Below are 19750 nucleotides of genomic sequence, written 5' to 3' on the forward strand. Positions count from 1 at the left end.
GCCGAGACGTACGTGAACGGACCGCAAGTAGAGGTAGTAAAGGGAAGGACTCTGGTTCACAGAGATGGGACCGCACGCGAACCTCAATCGTTAGCCCCGATCTGGGCCGCTGATGCGGGAGATGTACTGCTGCAGGTGGGAAATGAGACAGTAATTCGGATGCTCAGTGGAACTATGAATGTGTATTGCGGAACTGGTGAGCAGTTGCGCACATCTCATCTGCAGTGGAGGGACACCAGCCTCCACCAGCATGCTGGTCACCGGACTCTTCCTAAAAGCTCCTGTCACTAACTGAACCCCACAGTGGTGCACACGGTCAAGTAAATGCAATGTTGAAGGTGCTGCCAAACAATAAACCACACTCCCATAGACAATTCAGGATTGGTCAAGGACTCTGTAGAGCTGCAGCACCGTACAGCGAACTGCGCCCCAATTGGTGTTACTCAGGCAACGGAGGGCATTGAGATGCTGCCAGCACTTCTGCTTAAGCTGACTAAGATGAGGGAGCCAAGTCAATCGAGCATTGAAAACCAGTCTTAAGAACTGATATGTCTCCACTACAGTGAGTGGATCGTCAATACGGTAAAGTGCGGGTTCTGGATGAACAGTACGACGCCGACAGAAGTGCACGAGACACAACTCTGCGGCTGAAAACTGAAAGCCGTGGGCTAGAGCCCATGACCGCGCCTTGTGGATGGCTCCCTGGATGTGCTGCTCAGCAACAACAGTACCAGAGCAGCAGTACAAAATACAGAAGTCGTCTGCATGCAGAGAAGGTGAGGCGGATGGCCCGATAGCTGCTGCTAGAACGTTAATGGCCACTAAAAATAGAGAGAGACTCAATACATAGCCCTGCGGGACTCCATTCTCCTGGATATGGATGGAACTATGGGAGTCACCAACTTGGACACGCAGAGTACGGAGCGACAGGAAGTTTTGAATAAAAATCGGGAGCAGGCCCCGGAGACTCCACTCATACATTGTGGTAAGGATATGATGTCATCAGGTTGTGTTGTGTGCTTTACGTAAGTCAAAAAAGATGGTAACCAGGAGTTGGCATTGGGAAAAAAACTGTTCGGATGGCGGACTCGAGGAGCATGAGATCATCAGTGGTAGAGTGACCCTGGTGGAAGCTGCCCTGACATGGAGCCAGTAGGCCATGTGACTCAAGGAACCAATCCAACTGTCGACACACCATACATTCCAGCAGGTTACAAAGAACGTTGGTGATGCCAGTGGGCCGATAGCTATCCAAATCAAGCGGATTTTTATCGGGTTTGAGCATCGGAATGAAGGTGCTCTTCCACCATTGCAATGGAAAGACACCATCGAACCAGATCCAGTTGAAGATGACTAGGATATGTTGCTTGCAGTTAGATGAGAGATGTTTAATCATCTGGCTGTGGCTCCAATCAGGCCCAGGAGCTGTGTCGGGGCAATGTGCGAGGGCACTGAGAAGCTCCCACTCTGTAAATGGGGCGTTATAGGATTCACTGTGGTGTGCAGTGAATGCGAAGGATTTCCCTTCCAGCCACTGTTTGAAAGTGCGAAAGGATTGGGGGGGGGGGGGGGGAGGTGTAAATCTCCAACGCAGAGGCTCAAGCAAAGTGCTCGGCAATCGCGTTTGCATCTGTAGACAACACACCATTTATGGTAACACCGGGAACACCTGTTGGGGTCTGGTACCCGAAATGACATTTGATATTTGCCCAAACTTGGGAAGGTGACATATGGCGCCCAATGGTCAAATGGCGCCCAATGGTCAAGACTTGTCTCTTCCAACACTCCTGCTTCTGTCGTTTGATAAGTTCACGGACACAGGCACGGAACCGTTTAAAGGGTACGAGGTGCTCCAAGGAAGGGTGCCGCTTATGCCAATGTAGAGCTCGCCGACACTCCTTAATTGCTTCAGCGACTTCTGGTGACCAAGGGAATGCCTTATGCCTCAGGCACCCTAAAGAGCAAGGGATCACGTCTTCTGCTGCAGAAACAATTGTTGTAGTCACCTGCTCAACCATGACACCGATGTTACTGTGTGGGGGAGATTCAACGGTGACAGCAGCGGTGAAAGTTTCCCAGTCCGCCTTGTTTAAAGCCCATCTGGGCAGGTGTCCATGGGCCTGATGCCGGGGCAGTGACAGGAAGATGGGGAAATGGTCACTACCGCACAGGTTGTCATGTGCTCTTCTATAGATAGATGGGAGAAGTCCTGGGCTGCAAATTGATAAATCAATGGCCGAGCAACTACCATGAGCCACACCGAAATGTGTGGCGGCCCCAGTATTTAAGAGGCAGAGGTCGAACTGAGACAGTAAAGTTTCGACATCTCTGCCTCGGCCAGTAAGCATGGTGCCACCCCACAAGGGGTTACAGGCATTAAAATCTTCCAAAAGTAGGAAAGGTTTAGGGAGTTGATCAATCAGTGCAGCTAATACATTCAGGGGTACTGCACCATCTGGATGAAGATACACACTTACTTTCTTTTGCTTGTGCCTGTTGTCCCGCAGAGACGCAGGGTCTGCGTGGTTAATCGGATGTGGGAATGTTAGTTTAAGGGGTGGCTGGATGCCCTTCCTGCCGCCAACCCCCCCCCCCCCCCCCCCGGGAAGGAATTAGTGTACCTCAATTGTCTGTGACTAGTGCAATCCATGGAATAGTGCGAAAGTATCTGCAAGCCGTGTAACTGAGGTGGAACGTGGGGACCAGCCCGTTATTCACCTAGGGGGATGTGGGAAAAATCGCCTAATAACCACATCTAGGGTGGCTGGCACACCGGCCCTCGTCGTTAATCCGCCGGGTGGATTCGATCCGGGGCCGGCCTACCTATATATATTCATGGAAGTATGTAGCGTCTAGGCAACTAATTGAAGATAGTTTGTTTTTTTGCCACACGCATTTCGCTTCTTTTATTGGGGAAACATCACCAGTGGTCTGTAATAAGTTTCCTTTTATACATACAATAAATGTATTATGTGGTAGACATAATATGCTGCTATATTACATTTTGTCGAGTTTCCCTCTTGTTTTTAGATCAGAATCAACTTTGGCAGCACAAATTTCCTCTGGTTTATGTTTTATTGCTGCAGTGTTATTCTGCTGTAGTGGGATACATTAATATTCTTTGTTAGAGTATCAGTTCTTACCAAACAAAACTACAAAAAATTAATTGAAAATTATAGCAATAAATAACCGGAATTCCAAAAAAAACCACTGGGTTTTTCCTCGTTTTCTCTTGTATTGAAAAAATTCCCTGGTTTTTCCCAGGGCACATACAACCTGCTCACACAACTTAGCATACTGCTGAGCGACATCTACAATAAGAAGTTCCACACTGCCACTAAAATTTTTATCGACAGTATTTAGACACTACTGATTGATTACTTGTACAAAACAATTGAAAGCTCTTAATCAACATAGGTGTAATTAATTTCAAACTTTCTTCCTCGCCCAATACCAATTTTTGCATAACACCTGACAATTTCTTTTACTGACTAGGAAAGAATACTAAAACTGGTAACACCATACTCGCCTGAATACTTGCACCACTTTCTTGTTCTAATTCTCGTATTTTTGAGCCACCTTTACCAATGACTTTCCCAACATCACTACAATTTACACTCATGATCACTTCCTCATTTGTGGGAGAGGTATCTGCATTAGACTCCCTCTGTCTCCAGTTTCCGCTGGGTCCTCCTCTCCTTGGCCCGGACCACTGGTTGCCTCGACCTCTTCCACCTTGCCGATCACCATAGCCTCTGCCTCCTCTCTGTCCCAATTCTCTCAAGTCCTCTCCCCCACGGCCTCCATTGTTTCGACCTCGAGAGAAGGTTTGTGAGTACACAGGTAAGTAATTCGTATTTTGAGATTCACCACCAGAATCCCAGCCATCATCACTCATTTTTACCTGTGAATCAAAATAAATAAATCAGCAAATGTACATTGCTTTAACAAACTAAGTATCTTACAATCCATAAAAAAGGAATACAAGAAAAAAATTACACCTTTTTACGTGTGGGTCAACATACATGAATTTCTCAAAATAAATATCTTTTCTTACAAAGCTCTACTGTAATTAACAAAGATTCTGCATGTCACATTTAGTAAACCTGTATGTCAACCTCTCATTTTCAAGTTACGAAACAAATGAGATGACTTACCAAACACTTCTATAATTTAACAATACAACGTACTTGTTCCTTTCTTTATGTTTTGATTCTTTGACCAGTTAAAACTCTTCAGATCCATTTCAACTGCCAATGCTCATAATTAAGTACAAGTTATTTTCGGAAAGTTAGTTCCGATGATATCTGGTGAAGGTAGGTAGCACAGTGACCTCAGCTTAGCTGTACCCACTATCTCCGAGTCTGACAGTGCTACAGAAAGGTTACTGAACAGTTTCTTACAACATAGTTTTAATCAAAATGGCCACTATTGTCAGATAGGTCATCACCTTTTAATTGTGTGTTGTGATACATTCCGCTTGTGTGAAAAACGTGAAAGCTGTTGACATGCACAATGAACTTTGCACAGCATATGGACATAAAATTTTGCGTGACAGTGCTGTAAGAAAATGGTGCCATTAGTCTCAGGAAGGTCAGACAAACATCCATGTTTAAGGTAGAAGTGGATGATCATGTTGTGACAAACATGCAAGGGATAATGATAGAATCAGACAATATCATCAGTCCACAAGCACATAATCCTCAGTCAATTTCCCTCCTGTCACATAATGTTGGAAGAACTTGTGACTGAAAAGTTTAGCTATTTTAAATTTTGAACACAATGGGTACCAAAGCTTCTGACTGATGTCTGTAAAATGAAGAGGTCAGGAGACACGTTACCATTTTTGATGCAGTACGATGCACAAGATAAAGTCCTCAATCACATTGTGACATGGGCCAGGAGCTGCAGTTCTTCCAGATGCAACTGATATTCCAATTCCAGTTACACTGTCATAGGGAAGTCCCTGTGGGAGCCACTAATTAGTGATGTTGGCCTTCTCCCCCAGTGCTGGTGATTTACATGAGAGGTCACGTGGGATGTTAGACAGGTCCTGGCTCCTCCATGTGGATATCAATATCCTCGACAGTAAAATCACCATCGGAAAGTGTGCCACCTTTCTCATTAGAAATAGATGAAATCTGCTGTATAACAATATAACAATGCATAAATCTTGTTTTTTTTTTAAAAAAAAAATGGTAGACCCAACACTAAACTACTTTTTGAAATCTCTATTTCCTACATGTGGTCTAATATATTCAAATATTAAACTTTTTTTGAAAACGTTAACAAAAGACGAACATGCTTTGCAAACTCCCATTATTCCCCTTTGGGTCCCAATATTTTGATGGTTACAATACTTCTATACGTATCATTATTGCGCCATAGTCGCATGGTTGACAGTGTCACCGATCAAAGGTGCAGGATGTATCGCATTCTTCGGTTCTTCCCAGTAACAACCCAATTTTTTTCTATCACAACACTAACTGGAAACTTTTACATTAACCATTTTCTCCAAACTACCACAATCTTGGATGCCAAAATGATCAAAACTGGAATGTAATCAAACAAGAAACTTATTGTGCGCCGCGTAAAAACAATATCTGTTTTACACATTAGACTGGACACCGAACAGTTTGAAACACATGCGGTCACAATACCACATTTTCAACAAAACTGTCTGAACAAATAGCTACCGCAAGCAAACCGGTATCTCAATTTGGTAGCTGTTACTTAGTTCTGACCGAGCAAGTTGTCAGCTACTTAGTAACACTCCATACACAGCCCGTCTTTCCACTCACGTTTAAATACGACTACATTTTATAGCACTAAACGCGAAATTACGTTGTAATTAGGCTCATTCCCCTCAATGTTAGCTTTCGGCTCTAATCAGAAACACTGAGCGTTTCATTACGTTCATCAGTAGGTTACAAGTTACTGCAGCCTATTAACATCGCCCAGTCAAACCTATTCTTTAAGTATAGTATTTAAAAACTTAACGATTCATTTGCGGCGATATTTAATACCATTCTTACGGGATTTCAAAGACATCGCAAATTGACAAACAAAAGCATTCGCGTGGTAATTGCAAGTTTAATATGTACCTCAGGCTCGAGCATCAAATTTTGAAAACTGCGAAATGCCTTTATGCTTACAAGTCGCTCTAGTTTACCCAGAAAATTTCTTAATCCCTGCTGAAACTTTGTATGGAACGCCGATGTAAACAAGACTCTATTTGACGTCAAATTACAACCAAAAACCGATTAATAATTACGACATTTATAAAATAAAGAAAAAAATGATGATCATACTTCCAACAGAACTTACCGATAAGAACCCTACACTTGATTCTCCCAAAACACTGAAACAGGTATCTTCAATATATCTCATACACTTCCATTCCAACAAGAGATATTCAACAATCGATTGGTGATTATTGTATTCCGCATGTAGAACTATCGATTTCGTTCGGCTCACTTTTCCAGAGAAAAATACGAGTTCAGTTTTCGTAAAATACGTATTCTCCGACTTACATCCGGCAGTACAGAAAATTATTACACATTTTATATAAGTATTAAATTCCTACATTTTTTCGAATCTTGTCGACGATGGATTAGTATTATCAAAAAACATTATGGATGTTAGAAAGTGTGACCACAAGCATTGTCAGCTTCCAAGCTTGTAGAGAGTCCAATAGTCTGTAGTTAATCAAATAAGAAGCTTGTATCAGAACAGTATTTATAATCATTGTGCAATCCACTAAAAAGTTTTGTTCAAAACGCGATTTTATTTACAGTACAAGAAAGCACTATACCTTTTGTTTCATGTTCTACATTCATGCTGTGGTATAGCTGAATGAAATTGATACACTTCGAACTGCCGGTGTCACATGAACAGTAAATTTTTTATACACACAAAAAAATCTTTATAGCTTGTGCCTTTAAGTAAAAGGCACCAGATAAAAGTCAAGTCAAAGTAGTTCCATACTCATTGAATGAGCATAGGGGAGGATATACAGAAATCCTGCACCGCCGTTCTAGGCAAGATCCTCAGATTTAGCATGAAATGTCAAGTGTGTATCGTATCGTGTGCATGACTGCGATGAGTGCATGTATAATGCAGTGTTTGTTTTTGTTTTTTGAGCCCTTTAATATAAACGAGTAAGCTTTCTGAGGTAACGTTTTTTAATTGAACAGTGCGTGAATTACGACGACATCATACCAGAGAACATAATACTTACAGAGTAATTACAAAAGAAAGGAGGAAGGAAAAAATGTTGATATCAGTTTCATTTTGAACATGTCACTTAAATTGACATTGACACACAGTATAAAGTCTAAATGTACAGCCACTCCTTCACCTATTTCCCAGGGCCACAGTTTCTTACACATGTTTCATATCTGTCATAGCTAAGTGGATTTGTGAAAGCATTTGCTAAAATTTCTTCAGAAGGCAGATGACCAATATTAATATCACCTAATTCAACATGCCATCTTATGAAATGTTACTTTATATCTATATGGTTTGATCTAGATTTTGTCACCAGATTCTTGGCTAACTGAATGGCTCCTTCATTATCAGAGTATACTGTAAATGACTTTATGGCACTGCTTGGATCTACCTCAAACATAAGTTGTCTTAACCACAGTAAATCTTGAACTGTTGATGCCAAGGCCATGCATTCAGCTTCAAAAGTAGCACATGCAACAGTATTTTGTTTTCTACTAGACCGCAAAGATAAAGAGTTTTGCATTTTTATGCATGAACCAGTGACAAATTGCCAGTCATTGATTTTATTTCCCCAATCTGCATCGCTGAAGGCCATTATTTCTCTGTTACCATCTCTAGAAAATTCTAGCTTGTAGTCCATGATTCCCTTTAAATATCTAAACAATCTTTTTACTGACAACCAATAAATCATTTTAAAACAATGATTATATCTGCTAAGGAGATGTATAGCAAAACATACATCATGTCTTGGAGATTTTGGTTAGATTTATAAGACTTCCTATTTTTTCTTGATATTGTACCTTGATATTACCTGATTCGAGTGTTTCAAAGTCCAAATCAAGTTCAAGCGGTGTTGACACCGACTTCGCTTCACTCATTCCAAATTTCTCCAGAACTTTTTTTGCATACAATTTTTCCTTTATCATGATCCCATGTACAACGGTCACTACAAAAGAAATGCACACTATTTTTGTAAACTTAGTTCAACCTGTTCCCTTGAGTGGCGCCGTCACACCATGTCTTCAGGATGGTTGCTAAACTTGACGTTCGTCAGAAGCAACGTGCTGTCATAGAATTCCTGTGCTGTGAAAACGAGACAGTGGGAAACATCCACAAGAGGTTGCAAAAAGGTGTATGGAGATGCTGCTGTCGATCGCAGTACAGCTAGTCAGTGGGCAAGCAGGTTACGTGATGAAAGCGGGCACGGCAATATTGAGGATTGTCCTCGCAGCGGCAGGCCTCGTGCTGCACACACTCCAGACAATGTGCAGAGAGTTAACGAATTGGCGTTAAAAAAGGTTTGTGCCAGGTGGGTTCCCAGGATGTTGACAGTGGCTCACAGAGAAACAATAAAAACGGTACGCAGCGAACTTTTGGAACAGTACGAGAATGGTGGAAATGAATTTCTTGGAAGCATTGTGACAGGTGGTGAAACGTGGCTCCATCATTTTTCATCAGAGACGAAGAGGCAATCAATGGAGTGGCATCATGCAAATTCACCCAAGAAAAAAATTCAAAACGACACCTTCTGCTGGAAAAGTTATGGCTACAGTGTTTCTCGATTCTGAAGGACTCTTGCTTGTGGACATCATGCCAAATGGAACCACTATAAATTCTGATGCATATGTGACGACACTGAAGAAACTTCAAGCTCGACTGAGTCCTGTTCGACCAAATCGGCAAAAGCAGGATGTTTTGCTGTTGTACGACAATGCACGAAACATGTCAGTCAAAAAACCATGGAAGCGATCACAAAACTCGGATGGACAACACTGAAACACCCGCCTTACAGTGCTGACATGGCTCCATGTGACTATCATCTCTTTGGGAAACTGAAAGACTCTCTTCGTGGAACAAGGTTTGAAGATGATGACTCCCTTGTGCACGCTGCCAAACAGTGGCTCCAACAGGTTGGTCCTGAATTTTAACTTGCTGGTTCCAAGATGTCGTAAGGCAGTTGAGAGTGATGGAAATTATGTGGAGAAATGAAAATATTGTTCCTAATGGATGTATCTACACACTGTAAAACGTTCAAACATGTAGAATAAAAGATGGATTAAAAAAAAAATAGTGTACATTTCTTTTGGAGTAATTTCCATCCTAGGTATTGGCTTATCTGTCATAAATCTTTTGTCTCAAAAATTCTCTTCAAAGAACTTTTGAACTGATCCGAAACACTTCTGTCATTTTAGAATAATAGCGTATCATCGACATATATATCTATGATGACTAGTTTGGCGCCACTCCTGTGAAAACAGATATATGGATCAGTGTTTGATCTGTTAAATTTCAGTTTTCTTTATCCCTCATCAATTTTTTTGATTTCAATTCCTACTGCAGTGGGGCAGGGTTGTTGCGCTTCATTGCAATTTTTTGTTGATGTCCACCTACCTCAGCATAGCATCCAACCACCACCCGTTGCTCTGCATTCGTAGGTACTTTGTAGACGACGAGAAAAGCAGTGTTGAAGAAAACCACCGTCCATACTTACGATTACAAAGTCTGCGTAACTCAAGTAACAAGATAAACCTGAAAATCTCTATTAATAATGGGCAAAGTGGGTGCTTCCTCCCTTCATTGAAAATGTTAGTTTGTAGATACTGATGTTTTATTACGGTTCTTTTCATTTATTGTGTCACCAAACCCACATTTACGTTGGTAGTACATCTACTACTAGTTCGTGCAGCTTATATAATACATAAGACCGGCAGAAATGTACTAAGTCCAACCCAAAATACACTCCTGGAAATTGAAATAAGAACACCGTGAATTCATTGTCCCAGGAAGGGGAAACTTTATTGACACATTCCTGGGGTCAGATACATCACATGATCACACTGACAGAACCACAGGCACATAGACACAGGCAACAGAGCATGCACAATGTCGGCACTAGTACAGTGTATATCCACCTTTCACAGCAATGCAGGCTGCTATTCTCTCATGGAGACGATCGTAGAGATGCTGGATGTAGTCCTGTGGAACGGCTTGCCATGCCATTTCCACCTGGTGCCTCAGTTGGACCAGCGTTCGTGCTGGACGTGCAGACCGCGTGAGACGACGCTTCATCCAGTCCCAAACATGCTCAATGGGGGACAGATCTGGAGATCTTGCTGGCCAGGGTAGTTGACTTACACCTTCTAGAGCACGTTGGGTGGCACGGGATACATGCGGACGTGCATTGTCCTGTTGGAACAGCAAGTTCCCTTGCCGGTCTAGGAATGGTAGAACGATGGGTTCGATGACGGTTTGGATGTACCGTGCACTATTCAGTGTCCCCTCGACGATCACCAGTGGTGTACGGCCAGTGTAGGAGATCGCTCCCCACACCATGATGCCTGGTGTTGGCCCTGTGTGCCTCGGTCGTATGCAGTCCTGATTGTGGCGCTCACCTGCACGGCGCCAAACACGCATACGACCATCATTGGCACCAAGGCAGAAGCGACTCTCATCGCTGAAGACGACACGTCTCCATTCGTCCCTCCATTCACGCCTGTCGCGACATCACTGGAGGCGGGCTGCACGATGTTGGCGCGTGAGCGGAAGACGGCCTAATGGTGTGCGGGACCGTAGCCCAGCTTCATGGAGACGGTTGCGAATGGTCCTCGCCGATACCCCAGGAGCAACAGTGTCCCTAATTTGCTGGGAAGTGGCGGTGCGGTCCCCTACGGCACTGCGTAGGATCCTACGGTCTTGGCGTGCATCCGTGCGTCGCTGCGGTCCGGTCCCAGGTCGGCGGGCACGTGCACCTTCCGCCGACCACTGGCGACAACATCGATGTACTGTGGAGACCTCACGCCCCACGTGTTGAGCAATTCGGCGGTACGTCCACCCGGCCTCCCGCATGCCCACTATACGCCCTCGCTCAAAGTCCGTCAACAGCACATACGGTTCACGTCCACGCTGTCGCGGCATGCTACCAGTGTTAAAGACTGCGATGGAGCTCCGTATGCCACGGCAAACTGGCTGACACTGACGGCGGCGGTGCACAAATGCTGCGCAGCTAGCGCCATTCGACGGCCAACACCGCGGGTCCTGGTGTGTCTGCTGTGCCGTGCGTGTGATCATTGCTTGTACAGCCCTCTCGCAGTGTCCGGAGCAAGTATGGTGGGTCTGACACACCGGTGTCAATGTGTTCTTTTTTCCATTTCCAGGAGTGTATTACGAGATTCACACAGCCAGCACACTGTTACGAAACGAGTTCCCATTCGGTCCTTTTCAGTGGATTCTTCGAAAGAAAATTCTCGCCAAAATGTTCTGTAGATGCATACGGAACACGCAACACAGAATATTGACAAAGGCCAGTAGTTTCACACGTGGTTTATTCTGCAACCAACATTCCAAAACCTTTCAAAACTTCACCGTAATGTCTGTAATTGCATCTTCTAGCACTGTGATATAAACCGAGCGCGATTTAACCGTTATTTCTTCATCTTACAGATAATTTTTTCGGACACATTTAACATGACCTTCTCGTCCGACAGCGCGTCCACGACTGACTGAATGCCGTCGCTCACAGGGCATATAACTCATTCAATTACGCAGGAAAGACTTCTTTCTCATTGGTTGATCAAAATGATCATTCAATCAGATTAACCTTTCATGATCAATGTCGAGTGCAAACCGCTTTACTCCAGTCTGCATTCGCAGATGCATCTACGTCATTTAATATAGCAAGAATTCACAAAATGTTCCACAAAATCAAACGAAACGAAAATTAAAACAAAACTGTGCTTGAAATATACTTTGGAACTAAGTATCCTCTTACTTTCTTTCTGGTTGACTTATTACAAAAGCAAACGCTCCTAGACATACGTCATCCATCAGTTAGGGGGATTCACCGTTTTCAGGACATCCTGGTTACATAACACTTGCTAGTTACAGATGGTGTAATACATTATAAAATTGAAATTTGACTTATGTCCCCACATACACACTCACATTAACTCTCGTCTACTCCCACCCTAACACAAAATATAAATATCAACTTTTAAACTATTATTTCAATTACAAAAGCAAAATTATTACATGTTTAGAAATAAAATTCCTTAAAAATAACTTGTGCGCACTGAGCGTGCTGTTATTGTTTTCAAATAACAAAGAAACTTAAATTGTTATGATTCCTATCTGAATTTACTTTTCTAAGTGTCAGTTAAGTACTTTTTAATAGGTTTTTTTATATTTCCAAAACTATTAAAGTTATCCACATGAAAGTTTGACACACTGTTCTGCTAAATTATAAAAGTTCCTATATCAAATTTGAAAACAAACAGATCATATTTATCATAGTTATTTAGTTTCTTAGGTGAGATGAATAAGTGATCTTACAAGGGAACCTCCCCATCGCAACCCCCTCAGATTTAGTTATAATTTGGCACAGTGGATAGGCCTTGAAAAACTGAACACAGATCAATCGAGAAAACAGGATGAAGTTGTGTGGAACTACGAAAAAAATTAGTAAAATATACAAACTGAGTAGTCCATGAGCAAGATAGGCAACATCGAGTAGACTGAGAGCTCAGGAGCGCCGTGGTCCTGTGGTTAGCGTGAGTGTCCGGAACGAGAGGTCCTTGGCTCAAATCTTCAGTCGACTGAAAATTTTACTTTCTTTATTTTCGGAAAGTTATGATCTGTTCACTGTAATAAGTTTAGTGTCTGTGTTTTGCAACCGGACCGCAATACCCTGCGATTAGTAGACGAAAGGACGTGCATCTCCAATGGGAATCGAAAACATTTGATCGCAAGGTCATAGGTCAACCGATTCCTCCACAGGAAAACACATCTGATATATTCTATACGACGATGGTGACGGCATGTGCGTCACATGACAGGTATATGTTGTCGACCCACCTAACTTGTACACTTAGCGAATGGGTAAAAAGATTCTTCTACCTTGCCCGATTTACGTTTTCTTGTGGATGTGATAATCACTCCCAAAATAGTGATGAAAACATAAGAGTTTGTCACATAAACTGAAAATAAAAAATTAAACTATTCACTCGAGGGATGACTTGAACCTAGGACCTCTCGTTCCGTAGCTGCTCTCGCTAACCACGGGACCACGGCGCTAATTGACTCACATTGACCTTGACGTTGTCTATCTTCGCATGGACTACTCAGTTTGTATATTTTACTATTTTTTTCATAGTTCTACACAACTTCTTCCTGTTTTCTTGATTGATCTGTGTTCAGTTTTTCAAGGCCTATCCACTGTGCCAGCTTATAACTAAATCTGAGGGGGATGCGATGGGGAGGTTCCCTTGTTAGTACGCTCCACACAGAGCATTTCTCACGGTCCGCACACCGCGACAGATGGCATTATGACGCCAACAGCCTACCACACAACGGCCGGGTCTGGAGGCTTCATTGCCAGCCTCCAATACAGATTGACCTAACGGAATAAAACTTACTGCAAACTCTGCAGCCGTGTAAATAGCTGTGATGTTACACTACCAGCCTGTTTGAATCCATAAACAGCTTTCTTCAGTCTCCACAGTTTTCCAGGAATTGCAAAAGTTTCTGGTGGAATGACGTAAATTTCTTCTGATCTCTATAGAGACAAGCAGTGGTGATGTCAACATGGTCGACCTTCAAGTTCTCTCGAGCTGGCATAAACAAGAGATATCTAATGGATGTATGCTTGACCACTGGTGTGAAGGTTTCCTGATAATCAACACCTTGAACTTGAATGCATCCTTTCACCACAAGGAGAACCTTAAATGTTTCTGGTGTACTGCTAGTCCCAGGCTGTACTTTAATACCCACTTAGTCTTGAGTGGTTTTTGTCTCCTTGGGTAGCTCTACTTCTTCATCATGTTCATCTTCAACTTCTCTTCAGGTATTAGGCAGGAATTGCCTGTTACGGTACCCATCTCTGTCGGGGTCTTCCTCTGTCTCTTCTCCCTTGGCACTTATAATATCTTGTCTTGAGGGGAGTCTTTCACTCTCCATTCTTTGTAGATATTCGTTCCATTTTCTTCTGTAATCTCGAATTTTATCATTGAGGCTAAAGATTTGCAGTTCTTCTCTAATATCTTAATTTCTTAGTCTGTCTTCTCTTGTGCAATCTTGAACACCTCTAAGGAATTTCATTTCTTGTGCCTGAATCAGGCTTTCTTGCTTCTGGGTAATCACCCAGCTCTCACTTTCATAGAGCAGTGTGGGAACTGCAACAGTTTTGTAAAATTTAATTTGAGTGTCTTTCCTGGTTTTGTTTTTTAGGTTTCTGTTAATTATTCCACATACCTGGCTGAATTTACTAAGCTAAATTTCAATATCTCTGCTGTAGCCATATGTCATTTCACATCTGAGGTAATTGAAACGGTTTACCTGCTCTAAAATCTTCTGATCTATCACTATTTTGGTTCTGATTGGTTCATTCGCCATGAAGGCCATTATCTTAGTTTTTTCTTTTGAAATTTCCATGTTAAATTTTGCACTTATTTGTTTTAGTTAGTAGATTCCTTTCGTAAGGTCATCTTCCTTGTCTGCTAGGATCACTGCATCATCAGCATATAGTAAATTATTTAAAAGAATGATCCTGTCTAGCTAGATGCCTTTCGAAAATTCTGATTTCCATGTATGTATTATTTCATTAATGTGGGTATTGAACAAAGTTGGAGAGATGCAGCAGCCTTGTCATACCCCTTTGTTACTTGGTATCTGATTAGTTGTTTTACCATTGAGATCTAGAATGATATTTGTGTCTTGATATAAACTTTTTATTACATTTACTAAAAGCTTTGGATATCTGCGATTCATCATTACTTCCCAACGTTTCTGTCTATTGACACTGTCAAAACCTTTTTTAAAGTCAATAAAAGCAATGTGTGTTTCTTTATTATACTCTCTCCGTTTTTATATTATTTGCTGTTGAATAAAAACTGCATCCATTGTGGTGCACACTTTCCTAAAAACCATTTGTTCCTTATGCAGTACTGCTTCTGCTATGTTTTAAGTCTTGCATTTATAATCTTAGCATACACCTTTTATGCTGAGTCCAGTAAACTTATTCCTCTGTAATTACTGAATAGGCTTTTATCTCCTTTTTTAAAAACTGATATCACTCTAGCTGTTTTCCAGTCTTTGGGAATACTATTCTTCTTCCAACAGTCGTTGGTGTACCATCATTCATCTATATTTTAATTATTCAGCATTAATGCCGTCTTGTCCTGTTGATTTTCTGTTCTCATGTGATGTTAGTGCTGATATTAATACGTCAGACTGTATTTTATCCAATCCCTTCTCGTCTAGTTGTTCAATTTCAGTTTCTTGTGCTTTATGATCATCCCATAATTCACTGTAATGATTTATCCACTGTTCTTCTTCAATACTATTTATTTGTATCTTCTCTCTGTCTGTTGTGTTTAAAGTTTTTAAAACCTTATATGTCATTTGTTGTATTCAGTGGATATCATGTTCGATATCAGAAATAAACCTATCCCAGTGTTCCTGGTGTGCTTTCCTTACTACGCATTTTCTCCTTATAGTAGTGTTTGTTCTCATTAGTGGGGTTGCTTAAGTATTTTACATATGCATTCTGTTTTTGTTCGACAGCTTTCATTGTATCCTCATTTCAAATTTTTAGGCCTTTTCTTTTTGGTATTCTCCTGCTATTCTGCATACAGTATTCTTCAGAGTTTGCCATTCTTCTTCTATATTGTCTTTAGTTTGTAAGTTTGCTAGTTCTTCATTTCGTTATATATTGCTCCTTTGGTACAGGTGTCTGATACTGTCCTCTTCAAACAAGTATACCTTATAAACGCTTTGATCTTGTTGGTTTGTTACTTGTTTGGTTATTTTCTTCCATTTTGTAAAAAGATCTATTCTGGAGATTGGTAAGAAATGATCTGATCCTCTATCTTGTCCTCTATAAACTCTTGTATCCCTTACTTGGCACACTAGCTAATCATTCACTAAGATGTACTCAATTATTGATCTAAGGCCTCTGCTGGCCCAAGTATACTTGTATATATACTTTTTGTTAAAAAGTGAAATTGTGATTTTCAAATTGTTCTAAGTGGCAAAATCTCTTAGTAATTTTCCATTTCCGTTATATATTGGTTCTCCAAACAGACCTATAACGTTTGTTACTGGCATATTTCCTATTCTGGCATTGAAATCTCCCATCATAATAATCTGATCAGTAGCACCATATTTACCCTGAGTCTTCTATAATCCTTCATAGAAGCTTTCAGACTCATCTTTTTTCCGTTCTTCAGGTGCAAACAGTTATAAAGGTAGCATTACCCCTTATCAGTTTCAGCCTGACTCTAAGTATTCTTTCACTTAAGTATGTACAATCTTGAAAGTCTTTTCCCCATTTTTTATGCAGGAGTAGTGCTACACCTTTGCTTGCTCTTTTATGTTGTTCAACACTACTATAGAACATAATGTAATACCCTACACATTTATTTCCTCTAATTTCTTTTTAGTTTCTGCGAGTGCTACAGCATCGATATTCATGTTGCTTAGTATATCTACTAGTTCTACCTCCTTTTGGGAAATTCCTCTCACATTCCAGGTTGCTACTTTGATGTGTCCATGTATCCCTTTCTGCTTGTCCTTTTTCATAGCCTTGTCATTTACCTTGGAGACCGTCGTGTTTCTGTGGCTCATTTGTGTACTGGGAGTAGTCTGTGTTTTCTGAGAGTTGATTACCAGCCATCTGCTCAACCCCCTTCTAGGAGGACCAGAATTTTCTCTCAGGGTTATCTCCCATAGCCAATATGTTTCAGTTATTTAAAGAGGCCGGAAATAAGTTCGCCTTCCATCCTCTCCCATTGGCTTTGTACTCTGTATTCACTGTGTGTCATACATTGTTTAGGGATCTCATGACTCATGCCATCTAGGATGTGGAAGTAAGATCAGTTGGCAGAGCACTCAAATACTCCCAAGACAGGAGGCCCCTAGGAGGACTACTCTTTGTCTGGAATCTCTCCAAGTGACCTGTTGGCATGGGTGACCCTACTGGGAGCATAGCTCCCACCAGCATAGCTCAGTGGATCATTGATACACACAAACATCCCCACCAACATTAAGGTGGTAGTCCTTGAGGAGGAGCTCTACTTCTTCAAATATGTTATTATTAAGGTGGTAGTCCTTGAGGAGGAGCTCTACTTTTTCAAATATGTTATTATGAACTAGAGATGAGAATTCTTTCCTCATTTCTTTTTTCCATTCTTCATTATTTGTCCCTTCCAAACCTTTCTTTGACATCAGTGTCTTCACTTGGAAGTCCTTTTTTCAAATCGTAAGTACACGATCAGGCCTTGTCTTGGGTTTTGATTCTCTGTTTGACCTTCAAGGTGTAAACTGTTAAACTATGTTTTGATTATCATGACCCTCATCTTGAGCTTCAATTTCTATTGAATCACTGGCAAAGCCATAAAAGGGTTCATTATCACTGTCATCTGATTTAACTTCTTCTTCAGTTTGTGAAGTATTGACGTCCTGAAGAACTGCTTCTTGTTCCAATCCAAAAGAATTTGGGGTCATAGGTCCCTTTCTCTTTGAACTTGAAAATTCCCATCCTCCAGGAATTTTACATCCCTGCTGACAATTATCTGCCCAGTCTCCTTATTGATGAATCGATAGCCTTTGGTTGCCTAAAAGTAACATACAAATGTCAACTCCTGTGACTTCTTATCCAACTTCTTGCGACTGGGTTTTCTAATATGAATCATTCCACAAGAGCCAAAAATTCTGAAATGTAATAAACAAAGCTTTCTCCTATACCAAAGTACATACAACACCTTAGCTCCAAGTGTGATTGAAAGTGAACGATTTGACAGGTATGCAGCTGTAGGCACAACTGCAGCCCAATTTAAGATTGTTTGATTGGCACTGCACAGTGTCCCGCAGCACCCCAAATGCACCAGCTATTACATACTGTTCAAAGTAAATTTTTAATGAAAATAAATACACCACTCACAAATATGATATTTTGTAATACAGTCAAATTTCAGTATAACAAGATATCCATTCATTACTTGTTTAATTAAGACTTTATGTCTATATTTTGTTAGAACTACTTATTTAAAAAATTTCAGATGTAACTGTCAAATGTTTTGTTATTTTGAATGATTGATCTGTATTTACATTTCATCATGTACCTCATAGTGTGAGCTAATTGAACTCAGATTAATTTTTGTGATTGAAAATTGATTAAAAGTTTAATTTCAACAAAGAATGCATTACATTTGATCGTAAAGACTGTATAAACAATCTGGCAATTTAGCCTGAAAATTAGTTCATTACAGATTAACTTTGTGTTAATTTATTTATGTACTTGTGTTTGCGAAAATGACTAAGAATTCATTAAAACGAAGTCAAAATTTAAAATAGTGTATTCATATTTCAATAGAACCGATTATAAAAGGTTCATGTTACCAGAACCTGGGAAATAATAGTCTGCAGTGAAAACTTACTCAATTCCATCATTGATGGCTGGGTAAAAATTAAAAATAAGTTTTAACAATCATTATTATAACTTAGCTGCCATTGTACTTAATGAGGATGACATATACTTCATAACGGTAGTGGTAAAGAAGTGCAATACAGAGCCATAATCTTGGATTTTACGCGTATAAGCGAACAGATAGCAACTAAAATATAACACCAACTTTGAAGAATCCTAAGTGAATGCACTTTCACAAAGTCACTTTAGCATAGCACTTGACTTTATGCCAAGTTCATGCCTTTTTTAGTCCCATGCTGTACTACAGGAAACAAGTACTGAGAGCATTGGATGATGGATATTCCTTCAGAATGGGTTAAAAATTTTTCTTTAAAGTTTTTTTTTGGTGAAACCTTCAAATCTGGCATAGTGTCACACCAGGTTATGGTATGTCAGTTTTGAGAAGTTAGAGATATCGTTTTTATGCTATTAGATGTGTTTGAAAGTCCATCTATTCTAATTAAATAAGTTGTTGTTGTTGTGGTCTTCAGTCCTGAGACTGGTTTGATGCAGCTCTCCATGCTACTCTATCCAATGCAAGGTTCTTCATATCTCCCAGTACCTACTGCAACCTAAATCCTTCTGAATCTGCTTAGTGTATTCATCTCTTGGTCTCCCTCTACGATTTTTACCCTCCACGCTGCCCTCCAATGCTAAATTTGGCGATCCCTTGATGCCTCAGAACATGTCCTACCAATTAGTCCCTTCTTCTTGTCAAGTTATGCCACAAACTACTCTTCTCCCCAATTCTATTCAATACCTCCTCATTATTTATGTGATCTACCCATCTAATCTCCAGCATTCTTCTGTAGCACCACATTTCGAAAGCTTCTATGCTCTTCTTGTCCAAACTATTTATCGTCCATGTTTCACTTCCATACTTTCAGAAACGGCTTCCTGACACTTAAACCTATACTCGATGTTAACAAATTTCTCTTCTTCAGAAACGATTTCCTTACCATTGCAAGTCTACATTTTATATTGTCTCTCCTTCGATCATCATCAGTTACTTTGCTCCCCAAAATTAAAACTCATTTACTACTTTATGCGTCTCATTTCCTA

At 40.8% G+C, this 19750-nt stretch overlaps 1 protein-coding gene across 1 annotated transcript in view; it reads right to left on the reverse strand.

Moving 5' to 3' along the window:
• Nucleotides 1–6414, reverse strand: part of LOC126194733 (probable ATP-dependent RNA helicase DDX43) — a 69624-nt gene extending 63210 nt beyond the window's left edge. The window contains exons 1-2 of the mRNA XM_049932988.1: nucleotides 6328–6414; nucleotides 3530–3904 (exon numbers count right to left, since the gene is read on the reverse strand). Coding sequence (XP_049788945.1) covers nucleotides 3530–3904; nucleotides 6328–6390 — 438 coding nt within the window. The 5' untranslated portion in view covers nucleotides 6391–6414. The remainder of the gene's footprint in view (nucleotides 1–3529; nucleotides 3905–6327) is intronic.
• Between the last annotated feature and the right edge of the window lie 13336 nt (nucleotides 6415–19750).

This window comes from Schistocerca nitens, chromosome 7 (genome assembly GCF_023898315.1).
Source record: "Schistocerca nitens isolate TAMUIC-IGC-003100 chromosome 7, iqSchNite1.1, whole genome shotgun sequence".
In the NCBI taxonomy this organism is placed as follows: Eukaryota; Metazoa; Arthropoda; class Insecta; order Orthoptera; family Acrididae; genus Schistocerca; species Schistocerca nitens.